Source organism: Sphaerodactylus townsendi, linkage group LG06 (assembly GCF_021028975.2).
Source record: "Sphaerodactylus townsendi isolate TG3544 linkage group LG06, MPM_Stown_v2.3, whole genome shotgun sequence".
Taxonomy (NCBI): domain Eukaryota; kingdom Metazoa; phylum Chordata; class Lepidosauria; order Squamata; family Sphaerodactylidae; genus Sphaerodactylus; species Sphaerodactylus townsendi.
Window position 1 is genome coordinate 49,001,203 of NC_059430.1, and position 16,589 is coordinate 49,017,791.

General features: G+C 39.9%; 1 protein-coding gene across 1 annotated transcript in view; it reads left to right on the forward strand.

Moving 5' to 3' along the window:
* EPYC (epiphycan) overlaps positions 1-16,589 on the forward strand; it is a 49,066-nt gene that overhangs the window by 21,346 nt on the left and 11,131 nt on the right. Inside the window, exon 3 of the mRNA XM_048499189.1 lies at positions 14,256-14,409. Within this exon, the coding sequence (XP_048355146.1) occupies positions 14,256-14,409 (154 nt within the window). The remainder of the gene's footprint in view (positions 1-14,255; positions 14,410-16,589) is intronic.

Sequence of the window (16,589 nt, forward strand, 5' to 3'; positions counted from 1 at the left end):
AGTGCAATTCTAAGCAACGTTACACCCTCCTAAGTCCTTAGAAGGGTTGATGTTAAGAGTCATCTTACACATCAATATCAGGCAGCAATCCTACATTGGTTTGTGGAAAAGTAACGCCCTATGTGTTCAGTAGAGGCTAGTCCCAGATAAATGTGCATAGGATTGTGCCCTCAGTTTTTTAAGATTAGAATTCAGAGACCTTTATTAGGCATATGCAACAAAGGGACAGAATAGAAAAGTAAATCCAGTACAAAACAGTAAGGGTAATGTGAGCAGAAGCCAAGGATACCTAGTTCAAAACACGCAGTAAAAATTTGGCTACATTTTCAGTTATTTCAGCCTCAGGATTGTTGAGCAAAAGAGATCCGAGAACTGAGGCTAAGGCAAAGAAGTCAGGTGTAAAGCTGTTGTACTTCGGACAGAAGAGCAAGTTACGATCACAGGAGTCAAAATAAGAAGGGCAGAAAGAGCAGTGTCTCTCATGCTTAGGGATGTTTGAGAACCGGCCTTGAAGTAGTCACCATGGAAAGGAATTGCATCTTGCTCTTGAAAATGCCCATCTGAGTTTATAATTAAGGAGTTGGTTCAGATAACAGGCAACACAGAGCTTTGGGGGAATAATCCCAAAGTGCAAGGCTGAATAGGAACTTTGTGCCTTGCTGAGAAGAAAATGATATTCCTGCTCAAATAATTTGTTTTTAAGATGAAGATAAATCTCGTTGACAGTGAGCATGAGCAAGGAGTCCTAGGAAAGGCCCAGTGAGGAGATCTTAGCCTTGATTAGTAGCCACCAGTCGCAAGTCTGGAGTTCACGCATCACACACTGGACCAGACTGTGCGGGTTGGAATGGAAAAAGAGGTGTACCCAAAATTTGAAAGTGGTGGCCCACGCCCTGGTTTCCAAAAGGTTCTGTCTTGCCTCAAGGCAGAGGACTACATAGGGAACACAGTGTGGAACTCCAGAGATTTTATATAAGAAGCTGGACTGCAGCTGTTCAAGCTTGGGTTTCCCTGCATGGATCCATATAGGAACCCCATACAAGAGGTGTGGAATACTTTCAAGGCCACCAGGATGATTCTGCCGCCATTGAGGGTAAAAAACTTCAGAACAGCAGCAGACACACATTTACTACCCTTCAAAGCTTTATCTCTGTGTTTAGCCCAGCCAGGCTTATGTTGGAAGACAACCCCTGGATATTTAAAGGATCTGACTTGCTCAATAATTGAGCCCTGGATAGATGAAATAATGGGGGTGCGAGCATTTAAGAAAACCAGGACCCTAGATTTTGTTGGGTTGATTGAAAACGGTTGGATACACAGTAGTTGTTGCATTTGAGGAGTAGATTATTAAGGGACACCAGGAGGAGACCAGAACTGAACCATTGGCATATAAAAGAATTGGGACCAAAACATTATCCAAATAAGGACAGTGGGAATTTGTGCTATGCAAGGATTGGGGCAAGGTCATTCAAGAAGAGATTAAACAACATTGGGGCTAAGACACAACCTTGCTTGCTTAACTCCCCAGGGGATGATAATTTGGGGGGTTAAGTGGCCTGAGGGATTGATTCTAATTTGGCAAGTAGGATTTTTATGCAGAGATATTATTAGCATGAGGAGCCTGGGGTCAATTCCGAGTTTTCTCAATTTAGACCACAGAAGGTTCCTATCAACAGAATCAAATGCACCTTTTAGGTCTATGAAGACTGTGTAAAGGCTGGATTTACCTTTCTGGACATATTTTGAGATGAGCATACTCAAAATCAGACAGTGATCTAAGGTGGACTTCCCTTTCATAAAACCGATCTGTTCAATGCCGATGATCTTTTCTGCTGAGATCCAAGAAAGAAGGTGATTTAATGATTTGGCATACAGTTTGCCAGAGATTGTCAAAAGGCTGATTGGTCTATAGTTAGCTGGCAAATTGTGATCACCTTTTTTTGAACAGTGGGATAATAGTGGCATTTGTCCAGGAGGAAGGGACCTGATCCGAGTTATTCACCAAAGTGAATAGGGCAGCTAATGGGGGGTGGTGGTGGCTCCAGTCAACAAACAATTTATAAATGTTGGCAGGGATGACGTCGGGGCCAGGTGCCTTATTGGGTTTAAGATCATTAATTAATAACCTTATTTTGTCTTCAGTGACTGAAGACCTATGGGGAACATCTCCGGTAGTGGGGAAAATTTCCCTATTGGTGACATCTGTTGTGACCTCAGTTGCCTAGCCTGATAAACATCAACAGACATGCAAAAATGACAAAATCTCAAAACACATTTTTTCCCAATTTTGTAATAATTTTAGGACTGGAAAGTTGACTTGAAATCAAAGCAAGTCAAAGCAAGTCAAAACAAGTTTGAAATCAAAGCAAGTTTTATGGAAAGGTAAAATTCATATTACAAGTCTTATGCAACAGTACTACATGAGAGAACAAAACCATAAAGTTGTGAAGACTGCACATAACCTTATCTGAAACATTTATTTATTTATTTATATTTATTGGATTTATATATCTGGATGGGTTACAACAAGCTTAGAACATTAAAATATGGCTCTCAGCTCAAATTAGCTGAACACATCATTAACAACCAGCGACCCATGCTGAAAAATGATACTCTTCTCACAGTCAACAGGATGCAAACCTTTTCTTGCCCAAAGAAAGTCTCCAACCGGGGCCTGCAACAAACCAAGATCTGACCTCATATCCACTCATTCACTTGTTCATTTGCCAGTGTTATACATGCCCTCAAATGTCAGAAGTGCCCTTCCATTCGAACATTGCACATCTCTCCTGTCTGCGTGATCTCCGAGGCTTCAGCTGTCCATTCCCTGATTGACCACTCCATGTTTTTCTCCAGTCTTCACTGAGTTCTTCAATTTTATTTTTTTTGTTTCACATTTCCCGCCAGCTCCAAAGTCTGCTCCTCTCATTGACCCTCAATCTGTCGTTTATTACAAACCATTTCAACGGTATATTCAGAAGTCTTTGTTGTTTCTTTTATATAATTAAGATTTTGTAAAAGCTTCTGTCCTCTTGTTTTGCTTTTCAATAAATGTTTTTGATGAATAAATTGTTTTTCTTTTTCTTTTCTTTTTCAGTTGAGGGGGTGTGTGGTTTTCACTTATCCAGATAGACAGTTAAAAAGCCAATTAGCCATGTTATCAAGTAATTTGAAGAAGTTATTTCCTTTGTTATTGTGCATCTTATTTTTATGTTGTTGGGTGTGTTTTAAAGGCTCCTCTCTCTCTTGTAGGTGTTGTTTCTTCTCTTCACTCTCCCCCTTGTGTTGCCTTTTGTTCACTGTTGTTTCAGGCACCTTCACTTTTGATGTTTTCTTTTTCTCTTGTATAGTTCCACTATTTCAGTCTTTACCTTGCTGATTTTCTTTTATTTCTAAGATAGTATAGGGGGTTTCCACTCTCCTATAAGTTTAAGGTTTGTGAGTTGAATCGGAGTCGGAGCTGCTAAGAGTGCAACTGGTTTCATAGAGGCTTAGATGGAATCCAATTTGGTATGTTCCCTTCTGCATAGTTAGAGTAGAATGAACATGCTTTGGGAGGTGGCAGAATCTTGCACATGCATGCACACATGCACACGCTCACACAAATGTGTAAAAGCTCTTTGAGGCATTATGCTCATTGCACTAGCAAGGGAGTAGGGTTGACTGGCACAAGCAAGCAGAGCTCCTCTTCCTCCTAGGCCTGTGCATGTAAGGCCTGTGCAATCCTTTTGAATCCAAACATTCTACTTAACATAAGTATAATTCCCACCAGACTGAGCACATATTTCAGAGATCAGAATGTATAGTTCTTAGATTACATGAATAACACATTCGTACTCAGATGGTTTGGATTTCATTTGGATAGAAGTAAAATTCTGCACCAGCCATAACAGTGTACACTTATAAAAACAGATGTGTAAAAGATTCATGTCTTCATGTAGCAATACCTTTTTATTGCTATCAACTTTTATCATAGTATCCAGAACACACAAATACATAAAATATAGCAGTGAAGCAGATGCTGGAATCTCCCACATACTGTGAAACAGAATAAGGAGTTGCCATAGAAGGAGTTCTTAATAGCGTTCTGTTTGGAAGAAACTCTAAAACAATTGCACTGCTGATTGACATGATGACTAAAAGTTGTTTCCAGTGTTTTATACCAATAGTTTTAGCTAAGCAATTTTTTTTCAAAGCACCCATGTTATAATTTAAATTACATCCATTATACCTTTTTCATTGTGAACAGAATTTCATCATAGATACATTTATTGTCCATAATATATTTATTTCACATGTACTCATGATTTGTCTTTGTGAGATTCATGACAATTTAATGGATCATGACACCCTATTAAAAACCCTTTGTTTCATGTTGTTTCTTGCTTCTTTTGTATATACACATTATTTGAATAACTTCTGTTTTAGACTAACAAAGGAAATGCACAAAGAAAAAGGGGGGAAAATTTTAAATCGGATATGTCATTTTTTCTGTCAGTATCAAATATCTGACAATTAAAGTGTTGCCAAAGTCAAATACGTGGAAGATAATGAGTCATTTTGTTCATTGACTAATCCAGAAACATCTTTGTCTTGTTAGGCTCTTGTTGATGGATCAAATGTATAAAAGGAGGAATAGAGGACGCTTAGAAAAATACTAACGAGAAGCAGATTTTTTTTTACCAATAGGCCACATGCCTTCAGTATGTTAATGCATAGTGGTACATTTAACTGTATTTTAACCAGTTATTATTGGATTTATGTCCGCAAGACTAAACCTAAACAACATTCTTGCAATAGTTTAGATTGAGATGATAGCATTGATCGGAACACTTTGCAAAGGCTTCCGCACAGTTTAATTTTGGTAGGTTTGTTTTTGAGTTGCACTGTATTCAGAAGGAGTAACTAACAGCCCGATCTAAAGAGAGGAGTATTATGGAGGCTGGAGATGGTGCCATCTCCAAAAAGGAAATTGGCAGCATGGGCACTGGGGGAGAAGAGTAAAATATTAGTGGGGAATTGTTCCTGGGCTGAAACTCCACAGGGAGCTAACTAAATTTCATTCCATCCCTAGGAATGCCCCTGCAATGCCCCCTCCATGCCCCTAACCCTAACCCTAACCCTGCAATGCCCCCTCCATGCCAGTGCAGGGCCCAACAGTGCCAAAGCAATGACATGGGCATATTTCTGGATTTGGGTGCCATGAAGTCATGCAACACCCCGCTGCTGAGTTAAGTGCCTCTGTGTCAGCATCTGTGCCACTTTGTGCAATGCTTGTTGCAATGGCACTGGCACAGGAGTCACATTGCTTCCAATGCAGCTTTGACACCACAACCACCCCCGCCTTTTGGATTGCTCAGTAAGGCTCTTGCCCACAGCATAAACATGATAAGGATTCCCATATTGTGGACGTGGTGCACTACATGTGAGGAAGATGAACTCTTCAGACTACAGCCATGAACCCTTCTATTTGCCATTGTTCTTCAGCAGAATCATATTCCTCTTTAAACGGGAACATGGGAATTGTGCTATTGCTATAGGACTGATGTTGCAGAAGGAACAAGGAGGAACTACATTTTATGGGTACACTGCTTCAGGACACTAAAGCTTAAATATAAATGTCACTATTTAACATGGTTAAAGAAAAAAATACCAATAAAACACATGTGCTATTTAATATTCTATATAGAATTAAAATACATCTAGGCCCCTTCCGCACACACAAAATAATGCGTTTTCAAACCACTTTCACAACTGTTTGCAAGTGGATTTTGCTATTCCGCACAGCTTCAAAGAGCACTGAAAGCAGTTTGAAAGTGCATTATTCTGCATGTGCGGAATGAGCCCTAGAGACCCTTTTACAAAATCCACAAAGGATATAAATACTACCTTCCTTTTTTGGATATCTGTCCATCTGTATGATGTTTTATAAATATGCTACAATGAAAGAGTTCCTGCTAAAAATCTTTGGTCAAAAGGTAATATTTTCCAGTACTGCACTGAGGAAAAATAGCTTGTTTAGAATGCCTACCACTCCAGTTAGTAGGTTGCCATGTGCAACATGCATATGCTAACACTTTGGCCTGGTGCTAATGCTGGGCCAATATGTCTGGAACGTATCCCTCCCTCTAGGCTTCCTCCATGCAGAAAACATCTGCCTTGATTTCCTGAGTTCTTCAGGTCTTCTTTTGATTTGTCCCCAAGTCCATTTTTCATAAGCTGTCTTACTTTTTTAAAATGACAGATGGGAACAATATGTTGCTGTAATCCACATATAATAGCAGTCTCCATCCTTTCTCTTGCCACCCTAGAGGGACAGGAACTGAAGTAACAGATATTTCATGAATTGTTTTCTCAGTAGCTTTATGGTTATAAAAGCAAAACTAAATAGCTGTAATGCTCAACTACAACCAGAAGTCCAGGACATCAACAATTCAATTTTTTGGTGCTGGATTGGAATTAACAGGTTTGCAATTATCCCCCTACCCAGGTGTGAACAGGGCCTGTGGCTTCCTACCCAGCTTAGCACAATTTTAGCCCAATATAATTCCACAGGATGGCTAAAGACGGTGCCACTGCCAGACCACTGGGCTACCTCCAGAAGGCTTCCAGACTGTGACATCAAAATAGTCCCTCATCAGGTTTTTCCATTTAGGTTTTTTCCGTTCAGTTTTTCCTCCTCTGATAGGATCACATATACACTGAATAAATTAATATGAGACCTAGGTGCTAGTGAATGTGGGATCCTATGAATGTCCTCTCTGATGTTTAATGTATTGTTTTTGATTGTTGTAAACTGCCCTGGGCCTTCCAAGGAAGGGCGGTGAACAAATCAAATAAACAAATAAACACAATACACATGCTTTGAGTTGAGACAAGTGAAGCTAAATATCACTTCTTCATGATTGTTAGAAGAGAACCTCTGAGGAGTTGGCCAGAACTGAAAGCTGGAGGAAACCTATCACGCATGTTGAAACGTATTTATTCATTTTATTTATTTCATTCAATTTAATATCCTGCCCTCCTCGGCTAGAGTTGTGCTCAGGGCAGCAAACACACATTTTAAAACACAGTCTTAAAATTCAACATTAATAAATAATAATTTAAATATTCCAATATGTAAATTATAAAGATGGTGATATTAACTGTAGATACCCAGATATTACCCCTATATTAATCCCCACTCTCTTGAACTTTATGATAGGAAGGGCAGGACAGTGGGTTCAGGGGCCAGTTAATACAATTTGGACTGATATCTTCAGTTGTAAGCCCAGTGGAATATTGTGGTCTTACAGAATTGATTTATATCAATTCAGAATTGATTTATATCCCACAGGCCCCTAATGTCCACTGGAAGAGAATTCCACCAGACTGGGGCCAGAACTTAGAGGGCTCTGGCACTGGTGGAAGACAATCAAACATCCTTGGGGCCACAGACCAAAATTACAACTGAAGGACTGGAGGGTCCTCCATGGGTGATATGGGGAGATGCAGTCCAAAAGATACAAAGGTTCTAGGCTGCTCATGGCATTAAACCAAATCCTTGAAAATGATCTGGAACTTCAGTCCGTGAAAATGATCTGGAATTTGTTTACTCTATCCCAGTGTTATTATTCTTTTATTATTAATATTTTGTTATTTTCTAATATATATTTTAAGAAAATAAATTGAATTGTTTATTGTTGACTTAATATTCTAGATAATATTGTATACAACAAATGTAGTTGAAATAGTGGGGTGCTGCGTGGTTTCCGGGCTGTATGGCCGTGTTCTAGCAGCATTCTCTCCTGACATTTTGCCTGCATCTGTGGCTGACATCTTCAGAGGATCTGAATAGTAGTTGAAATAATTGTACACAATAGAATATTTGCATCGTATATATAATATATTAATTGCATTGTTTCAAATCTCAAGATTAATGTTATAATATTGATTATAGATCATTGTTCAAGTAAAAAAGGAGCATGTGTTGTTTAAAAATATAAACTTAGTTGATGTCACATTATGTTCCCTGCTAAAGCCAAGCATAAAAAGGTTCCTTCAAATACAGTTTTTGAAGAAGTAGTAGCTCAAAAAATGGCTACAAACTTTGCAGAGATGATTAAACTCAGCAGCTAGGATGTGTCCCTTATGCTCACCCAGCTTCCTACGGTGGTTAATAAATGGGATGCGGCCAAAGTTAATTGCAAAGAAAACTGAGTCTATGGTTATTGGTATGTGAGCCACTGCACATCAGCACACAAAACAATTTCAAACAATTTCTGCTCAAATCAGTCAATCAGAAAATAATATGAAACAGGAAATTAAAAACTTAGGACAAGAGATTAAACAATTAGAACTTACTATTAAACAAGAGGTGAGAAGGAAATTACGGAAAATTAGACAAGGGATAGCTTCAGGTTTAGCCACCTTAAAGGAAATATCCAAGAAAACACACAAGAAACAGTGAAAAGAAAACAAGCACAATGAGAATTTGATTGTCAACTGGATATTCAAGATAAATGATTAGTGGAACCTTAGGAGAGAATTGAAGTCTTAGAAGTTCAAGGAAGAGGTAATAATCTATGAGGAGATTTTAGAAGAATATATCCCCATTGGTGGTGATTTTCTTGACACTGGACAAATTTATAGAATCAACTCGAGATTTGCTGCAAGAAATAAAGTATCAAGAGACATAACAGTGAAATTTCACACAAGAAAACTAGAGCTTCTATTCTTAAAAGGCAGTGATCTCAACCACTTGTTGTGGAAAAGACTGAGATATATCTTCCAGTATTCACCAAGCACACTTTTGAAGTAAATGAAATAATTCAATTTCTTTAAAAAAGTTCTACGGAAAAAAATTAATCAAATGCTAGTGGAATTTTCCATTTACACTGGAAGTGCTCTTACCTATTAGGAAAACAATTATAAAAACAGTACTACTACAAGCCAGACATTTGGTAATGCATCTCATTAGAAGATCACAGACTTGACTCCATAGAGGACCAATTAGACCAAAAAGAAGACAAATTTAGTGAAGCGGCAGCTCTCCTTCTGAATAAGTGATCATGAAGATGTTTTCACTTAATGTCAACAATTTTAATTCTCCCTCAAAAAAAAAACACCCCAAAATATCCAACCACTTATAGAAGCGAAATGCGGATATCATCTGTATTCAAGAAACACACATTAAAGCTCAACATGAACACTTACTAAATAATAAGAAATTAGGCAATGCATATATAGCTTCAACAAATACTAAGAAAGGGGTGTTGTTGCCTATATTAAAAATCAGAAGATTTAAAAATCAGAAGATATTAAAAATCAGAAGAATTCAAAGACCCAGAGGGAAGATTTATTTTGTTAAAACTTAAACATATATGTCCCAAATAATTCAAGAGAAAAATTCTTCAAAAAACTCTTTCAGGTTTTAGATTTTCAAGAGGATGAAATAATACTAATTGGAGATATGAATGCCATATTTGATCCGAACAATGAAATATCTACAAAAGCTAAAGAAGGCAAAATACCCAAGAACATGTTTCAATATATGAAATTATTGAACCTGACTGATGTATGGTGAAACATCAATCCCAAAATGAGAGACTATACATTTTTTTCACATCCACATCAAACATATTCAAGGATTGCTACGTGCTGGATTGCAAAGACGTTAACTACAAACATTGAAAAAATAAGTATTTACCACAGACCGTTGCAGATCACAATCCACTTGAACTTTTACTGAGAAGCAGAAATGGACAAAGAAGATGGCGAATGGACAATAAAATGATGTTAAAGAAAAAAGTGGTGAAACAGTGTCAAGAAGATTTAGAAGAATTCTTTAAAATCAACAAAACTGTGGGTGTGCCAATTTAAAACAGTCTGGAATGCAAGTAAAGCATATATGAGAGGTAGATTAATTGCTGTAGCATCCAAACAGAAAAAAGACAAATGCCAAAAGTTAGAAAACATCATGGAGCTGCTAAAAGATTTGAAAATAAAGCATAAAAAGGCACAGAATAAAAAGGCACCGAATAAAAAAATCGTAAATGTAAGGATATGTCACCGGCAACCAAGATCAAGTTAATTCATGCCATAATATTACTATTACTATGTATGGGTGTGAAAGCTGAAAAATAAAGTTGCCAGGAAGAAAATAGAATGTAGAGTTGGAAGAGAGTATTATGGATACCTCCCCCCCACAAAATTGGTTCCAGATCAAATTAAGCCTGAACTGTCCCTAGAAGTTAAAATGACTAAACTGAGGCTACCATACTTTGGTCACATTATGTGATGACTTGAGTCTCTGGAAAAGACAATAACACTAGGAAAAGTTGAAGGCAGCAGGAAACGAAGACTCAACACAAGGTGGATTATCTATTTAAAGGAAGTCATGGCCTTAAGCCATCTATTTTCACACTCATCAAACTACATCTTCAAATGTACCCTCAGTTACCTGGTATGCTCTTTAGACTGCCTTCTCTTTGTCATGCCATCTTGTAGGACTTTCTGTATGGACTTTCTCAGTGGTGGGTCCAGTCCTACCAGATGGAAAGCTGGGGCACCTGCTGTTTTAGCTTGTGTCCTGTTTGCTCCACATGGCACATGTAGACAGAGAAAAGGAGGAAAAGGTTCCTCACTACACTTTCCATGGATGAAACTGGAAGAGGGAGGGAATTTAGAAACTGTTTCTTCTCCCTCACAGCACCAAACAAATGAGCATTTTTAAAGGTGAATTCCTCAATGTACATCTGATTGTGAGTCTGACTGCACACCTACGACCCAACATGTGTCAGACATAGCATGTAGCTTGGCCTGAAGTTAGAACCATCCCAATTAAATATTGTTGAGAGCTGACATGGTGAGGTGGTTGAAGTGTTGAACTAGGCCCTGGCCTGCTGTCATGGAAGTTTATTGGGTGATCCTGGACCCATCACAATCTCCCAGTCTAATTTACCTAGGTCACAAGATTGCTGTGAGGATAGAGTAGAGGAAGGAGGGTGATAAGATGCTTTGTGTCCCATTAGAGAGAAAAGCAGCTTGTCAATAAAAAATCATTATAAGTAAATATTATTATTTCCAAAGACTTTCATAGCCACAAGCAATTGACTGTTGTAGGCTTTTTGGCATGTGTGACCGTGGACCGATACTACATTGGCATCTCACTTTTTTCTTTTGTTTGAGCTTCAGAACTATCGAATGTGGTAAGTCAAGATGACAGAAGATGACTTACCTATGGCCAAAAGCTCAGTATTTAGCTCTTCATCTTCAGTGCTTTTCAAGCAACATCCTCAAGTATTGTTGTTGATTCTGAATATTCACATTGCGTGCAGATGGTGTAGACCCTTCCCCGGCAAATAATCACACCAACCAGAGCTTGGAAATAGATTGGGCCGCAGCCCAATTTATTAATTAACAAACATAAACACTTAAGAAGCTGGGCAGACAAACGGATCGCAACATCAACAGGTCAGCACCGTTGCTGACCCGACCATGCCGTCCCCAATCCCTATTGGGGAATTAGGCAGGAAGCCAGGAGCCACTGGGGTGGATACCTCTTGGTGTCAACCCTTCCTGCTGGGGGTAGCGGGCACCGGCTAAGCCTACCGGCTTGCCTACCGGCCCACCCCACCCCCACCTGCTGGGGTGGCGGGCACCAGCTAAGCCTACCAGCTTGCTTACCGGCCCGCCCCACCCCCAGGCCTTTCCTTAAGGGCATCAACCATGGAGAAGACCGGCCGCCAGGCTCAGCTTCTCCCCACAGATGTTGCGATTCCATTGCCAACCCGCCGGGCTGCGACAAAATACAGTTGTACAATAAACACCGTTTACAACAAGTCAACTATTAACAATTGTAGCTAGGGAGGGTGGGTGGGTCACGTTGCTCTTAAGCCTCAGCTAGCCAAGAAGGCCAAGGCTCGGGGCGTGGCGCTTATATGCGCCTTTGCTGCTCCCTCCTTTTTCAGCTCAGGCCAATCGTTGCAGCTCCCTGCAACTGTGTCCTATGAACTGAATGCCCCCTTCTCTTTGCCTTGTGTTGCTCACCTCTGCTGCAATGGCTGCCACCGCCGGTGAATCGATGGCTGCTATTTGTTATAACCTTCAGTTTGATAATAAGTATTTATTAAAAGTAGCTTTTCTCTTATTAATGTTGTATCTATATGTCATACCAGATTCTGAATTAACTCAATTTTTTGTCCATTTATGCATGGCAGCAGAAACGGCTGTCGACCAGCATAATTAATGCCAGTGGACACACGAGACCATTCGCATGGTCTTGTGCAGGCAGCCCTGAGGCTGCTGTGATCTGCAGAGCCAGCTCCATGTGGATCATCTCATTCATTTACCTCTCCTCCCTGCACAGCTCTGGACGGCTGGAGGGACACGCCCACGCTGTCCTCCAACCTTCGGGGGTTGGAGGGCAGCGTGGGCATGTCCCTCCAGACATCCAGAGCTGTGCAGGGAGGAGAGATAAGTGAACAAGAACACCGGAGGGGCCAAAAGTGGTACCCTTACACCAGTGCACTTCGCACCATGCCAGAGGGAAGACACTGCTTTTGAAAAAATTCGCTCAGGGAGCAAGCTTCAAAAGTGGTGTTTTCGTGCCAGTTGGGGGGGCTGCTGTGATGTGTGCCAGCTGTGCGATCAGTGCCCCAGGGACAGTGTTTTTATAATCCATAGGCAATGTTTTTCAGCCATGCAGAAACAGCCTATCTCTCCTTTGTATACTATTGATCGCCAGATTTCTCCAGGTTGGTTAGTTTAGCAATGGTGAGATAGAAAGCTTCACCAATAAAACTTCCTGTGTATGCAAAATCTGTGCTTGCTAAATGAAATAACTGAGACATGTGTCTGCTTTAAATGGACAGTGAATTGTAGCATTGTGTTTTGGAGCATATGTGCCATCTAGTGGTGAAACAGGATTGTCGTCCCCCCCCCCCCAATCTTTTTATTGCAATTATCTTTGTTGGATATGTGTAAACCAGTTCCAAAGAGCTAATTTTTGTGTCTTGAAAACCAGAGGTAGGCTCAGTGGGATTTTTAAAAACTTGAACAGGGTCACATCACAAAACGCTTTCAGAAGGTTCTACACAGTGCAATCCTAAGCAGAGTTACACCCCTCTAAACCCATTGAAGTCAACTATGCTTAAGATGGCACTGACAGTCAAAAAAACATTTGCCATGTGGTGCATACAGCTGCAATTCCATAAATTCAAGCCTAAATCCTCCTTCTCTGAATCTTAGGGTAATTATGTTAGCCAGGTGTTATAACAATGATAATAAATTAGAGAGAGCCAATATGATATTGGGTTTGGAATGTTAGGATGACCACAGGGACCTAGAATGAAATCTCCATATGGCCACACTGTTGGCTGGTATCTCTTGCTCTGCCTTAATCTGCCTTTCTGGGTAGGCATTTGGATCATCAGAGTTGAAGAGGTTAATCGACTTTTTTCTGAGCTCTTTAGAAGATAAAAATGCCAGTCAGATAATGAGATTGCATAAATATAATTACATAACACAATCTATATAACCTACACAATCTACAATAAGGAATTATAGTGTTTGTTGTCAGAAGATGACACAGTTGTTTGGAAGAAGCATCCAAACAAGAACTGAAGAGAGTTCATGGAACAGTGCGATTCAGAGTCCAACCCAGCCAATGGTACAAATTTGATTCAAGGATATGATCATTACATGAAGAAAGAAAGTTAGGGTAGCAAGTAGAAGAGTATTATTTCTCTTTAATGAAGAATTTTGCATTGTTGAATGTGAGTTCTCCAATCAAAGCTGGGTAGGCCATATTTTTTAAAAAAATAATAAGTATTACAATGCTATGATTATATAAATAAAAGTTATGTAATACACAGGTTAACAGCCTGAATAGCCAAAACTAGCCTGAACTTGTTCAAGTTTGCAGGGTTGGCCATGGTTAATACTTGGATAGGAAACCACAAGACCTGGGTTACTATGCAGACAAATATCACTGGCCATAATTACACCAACCAGAATACTCCAGTAAGGGAATGGCCAAAGTTACAAAAGAAACAAGGACAGTGAGGATTCATCTTACAGCTTAAAGAAGCTATTCAAGACTTAAAAAAAATTAAACTGATGAACCTAAGAATTTCATTTACATTCCTATCTCGTAGAGATACAGCATTGTCCCAACTGCAATCAAGCTATTAATGTAAATTAATGGCAAACCGTTCTTAATGCAGACATCTCATGCTACAACATTCCCTATGTGTGCATTTCGTTCCTTTTAGGTAGGGATTGAAACAATGTTACCATCCATATCTGGGGAAATTTATGTGCCTTCACTACTGCCAGATGAACCTGAAGAAGAAGCATCTACTCCCAGACTTATTGATGGTTCTTCACCTCATGAGCCAGGAGTTCTTGGTCCATATACCCACGAAGGTTTGTTGAAAGAAAACTGGGGTGTAATTACATTATATTTACTCTGCTGGATTTGGGGGCTTTAATTCTAACCATAATTATCTTGTAGCTCCTCTGTGGGCCTCCAGGTGTCTTCTGCATTTCCACTTTGTCTTTTTATTGCATACTAAATGCTCTTAGATTTTCACTGACACATCAAAGTGTTACATTACTGTAAAGTTCCTGATATGTCTGCAGGGTTTAGTTATATTAAAGGTTATTTAAAGGAATGCTTGACCATATGATCATACACATCCATTAAATGAGCTTGAGAAGTCCTGCTCTTTGGAAACATCAAAGACAGAGCTTTTTGTGTCATAGAACCAAGCCAGAAATTCATCTGGTTCCAACATGCTCATATTATATTGTATTTCTCTAAAGGGACTGGTTTGCTACTCAGGGTGCTATTAGATCCATATCTGCAGACAGAGGTTCAGGTATAATCTGTGGAACATAGAACCTTTATGAGCTACAGTTCTTGTGCCAGTTGTGATCTTTCTTACAAAGCAAGTATGGTCACAGTTATCCATGCTATGATCACATCCAGGAGTAAGGAGAGGAATTTCAATAGATAGAGTGAAAAAGATGTCTGAATCCAATCTATTAGTCCTAAGCAATCCAAGATGCAGTGCTTAGTTTCTTACTGCTAAGAAGAATACTTCAGTGTAAATGTAATATCAATACAAATGAGTAGCTTGCCTGAATAAACAAGCTTTTAGGAAAGTGTAGATGGTACTTTAGGACTGTCGCTTCAGTTATCAACTCTGGTGCATTATGGCAACTGAAGGGACACATAGTTAATAGCAATGAGAACTTTAATAGGTTAACATGAAGGCTTCAATTGAGAAGGGGTGTGAAGTGATAACTTGTTAAGTCTTTACTAGGCCTTTTAGGCTTGTCAATTAACATGCAAGAATGCCTTCCCATTTTCCAGGATCTTCTTCCCAAATGTCTCTTGTCACAGTCTTAACTCAGATCTTCAGTTTATCAGTAAGAGTCCAAATCTGCTGCTTCAAATTTCACAAGCCCTACTAGGGTCCTTGCAGTTCTCACAGGCCTGTCTATCCTACAGCTTTCCCCTCTGACCACTCTTCTCTTCTCTTATCTCCTTTCTTTTTTTTGGCCACTTTGGTCATTTTTGCACTGTCAAAATATCCCTGGGTGAGCACGGAATTCCGCATGGTTCCTGAAGCTGCACAGGGTCTGCCCCAGTGTTTCCCTGCTATTTTTCTTTTGCCCCATGACTTTAAAAAATTGCCAGTTTGGCAGTTCTTTTAAAAGATCCCGGGGTGACTCTGCTGCTGTGCAAACACCATGGGTCAGACCTGGTATATTTCTCCTGTTCCCTCTTGCCTTTGGAGCCGGCAATGCCTGGATTGTGCAGGGGAAAGTGTGGGGAGGAAGACATTCCTTTTGCTTTTGGAGCTGGTGATGTGTGGATCATACAGGGGAAAGTGGGGTTGGAGGAAAGCCATTCCCTGTTGCCTTTGAAGCCAGTGATGCGTGGATCATGTAGAGAAAAGCGGGCGGGAGCCATTCCTCTTGCCTTTGGAGCCGGTGATGTGTGGATCGTGCATGGAAAAGCAGGGTGGGAGTATTATGGAGTATTTTTAGATAGTCCCAATTACATTCCCAATTAATACTCACAAACGCAGCAGTCAGCAGTAAGTAGTTTATTCAAGAACACGTCTGCAGAGGTGGAGGGCAACCGCACCGAAGTGTGGCTCCCTGAAGTCTGCATCGCAGTGCAGCTCAATTTAAAGCGTCCCTCTCTGTCTCTTGAGCCAATCCCAAAACACCACACGGCTCTCGGGCCTGACCCAAGGCTCACAATCTTCCCATCAAAATACAATACAATGATCTCATTATACCCACCCCAAAAATCCCCAAAACTTGTTTTTCTGCTAGTTTCCATAGTTTAAGCAACAGGTTATTAAGCAGTGGTTATTTCCAGCCAGAACAACTGTTATTTCCAGAGTCCACGTAAGTGACCCCCACATGATAGTGCCACTTCCATTATTCTTGTAGGCGTTAAACATCCGTTTTAGTAAACAACTTCTATAGCAAGTGGGGCAAAGTTTGCTCTTATATTTGAAGCATATAGCTCTGCATATATTTCTGAATATTTCATAAGCATATAGCATATAGTTCCATATATCTTT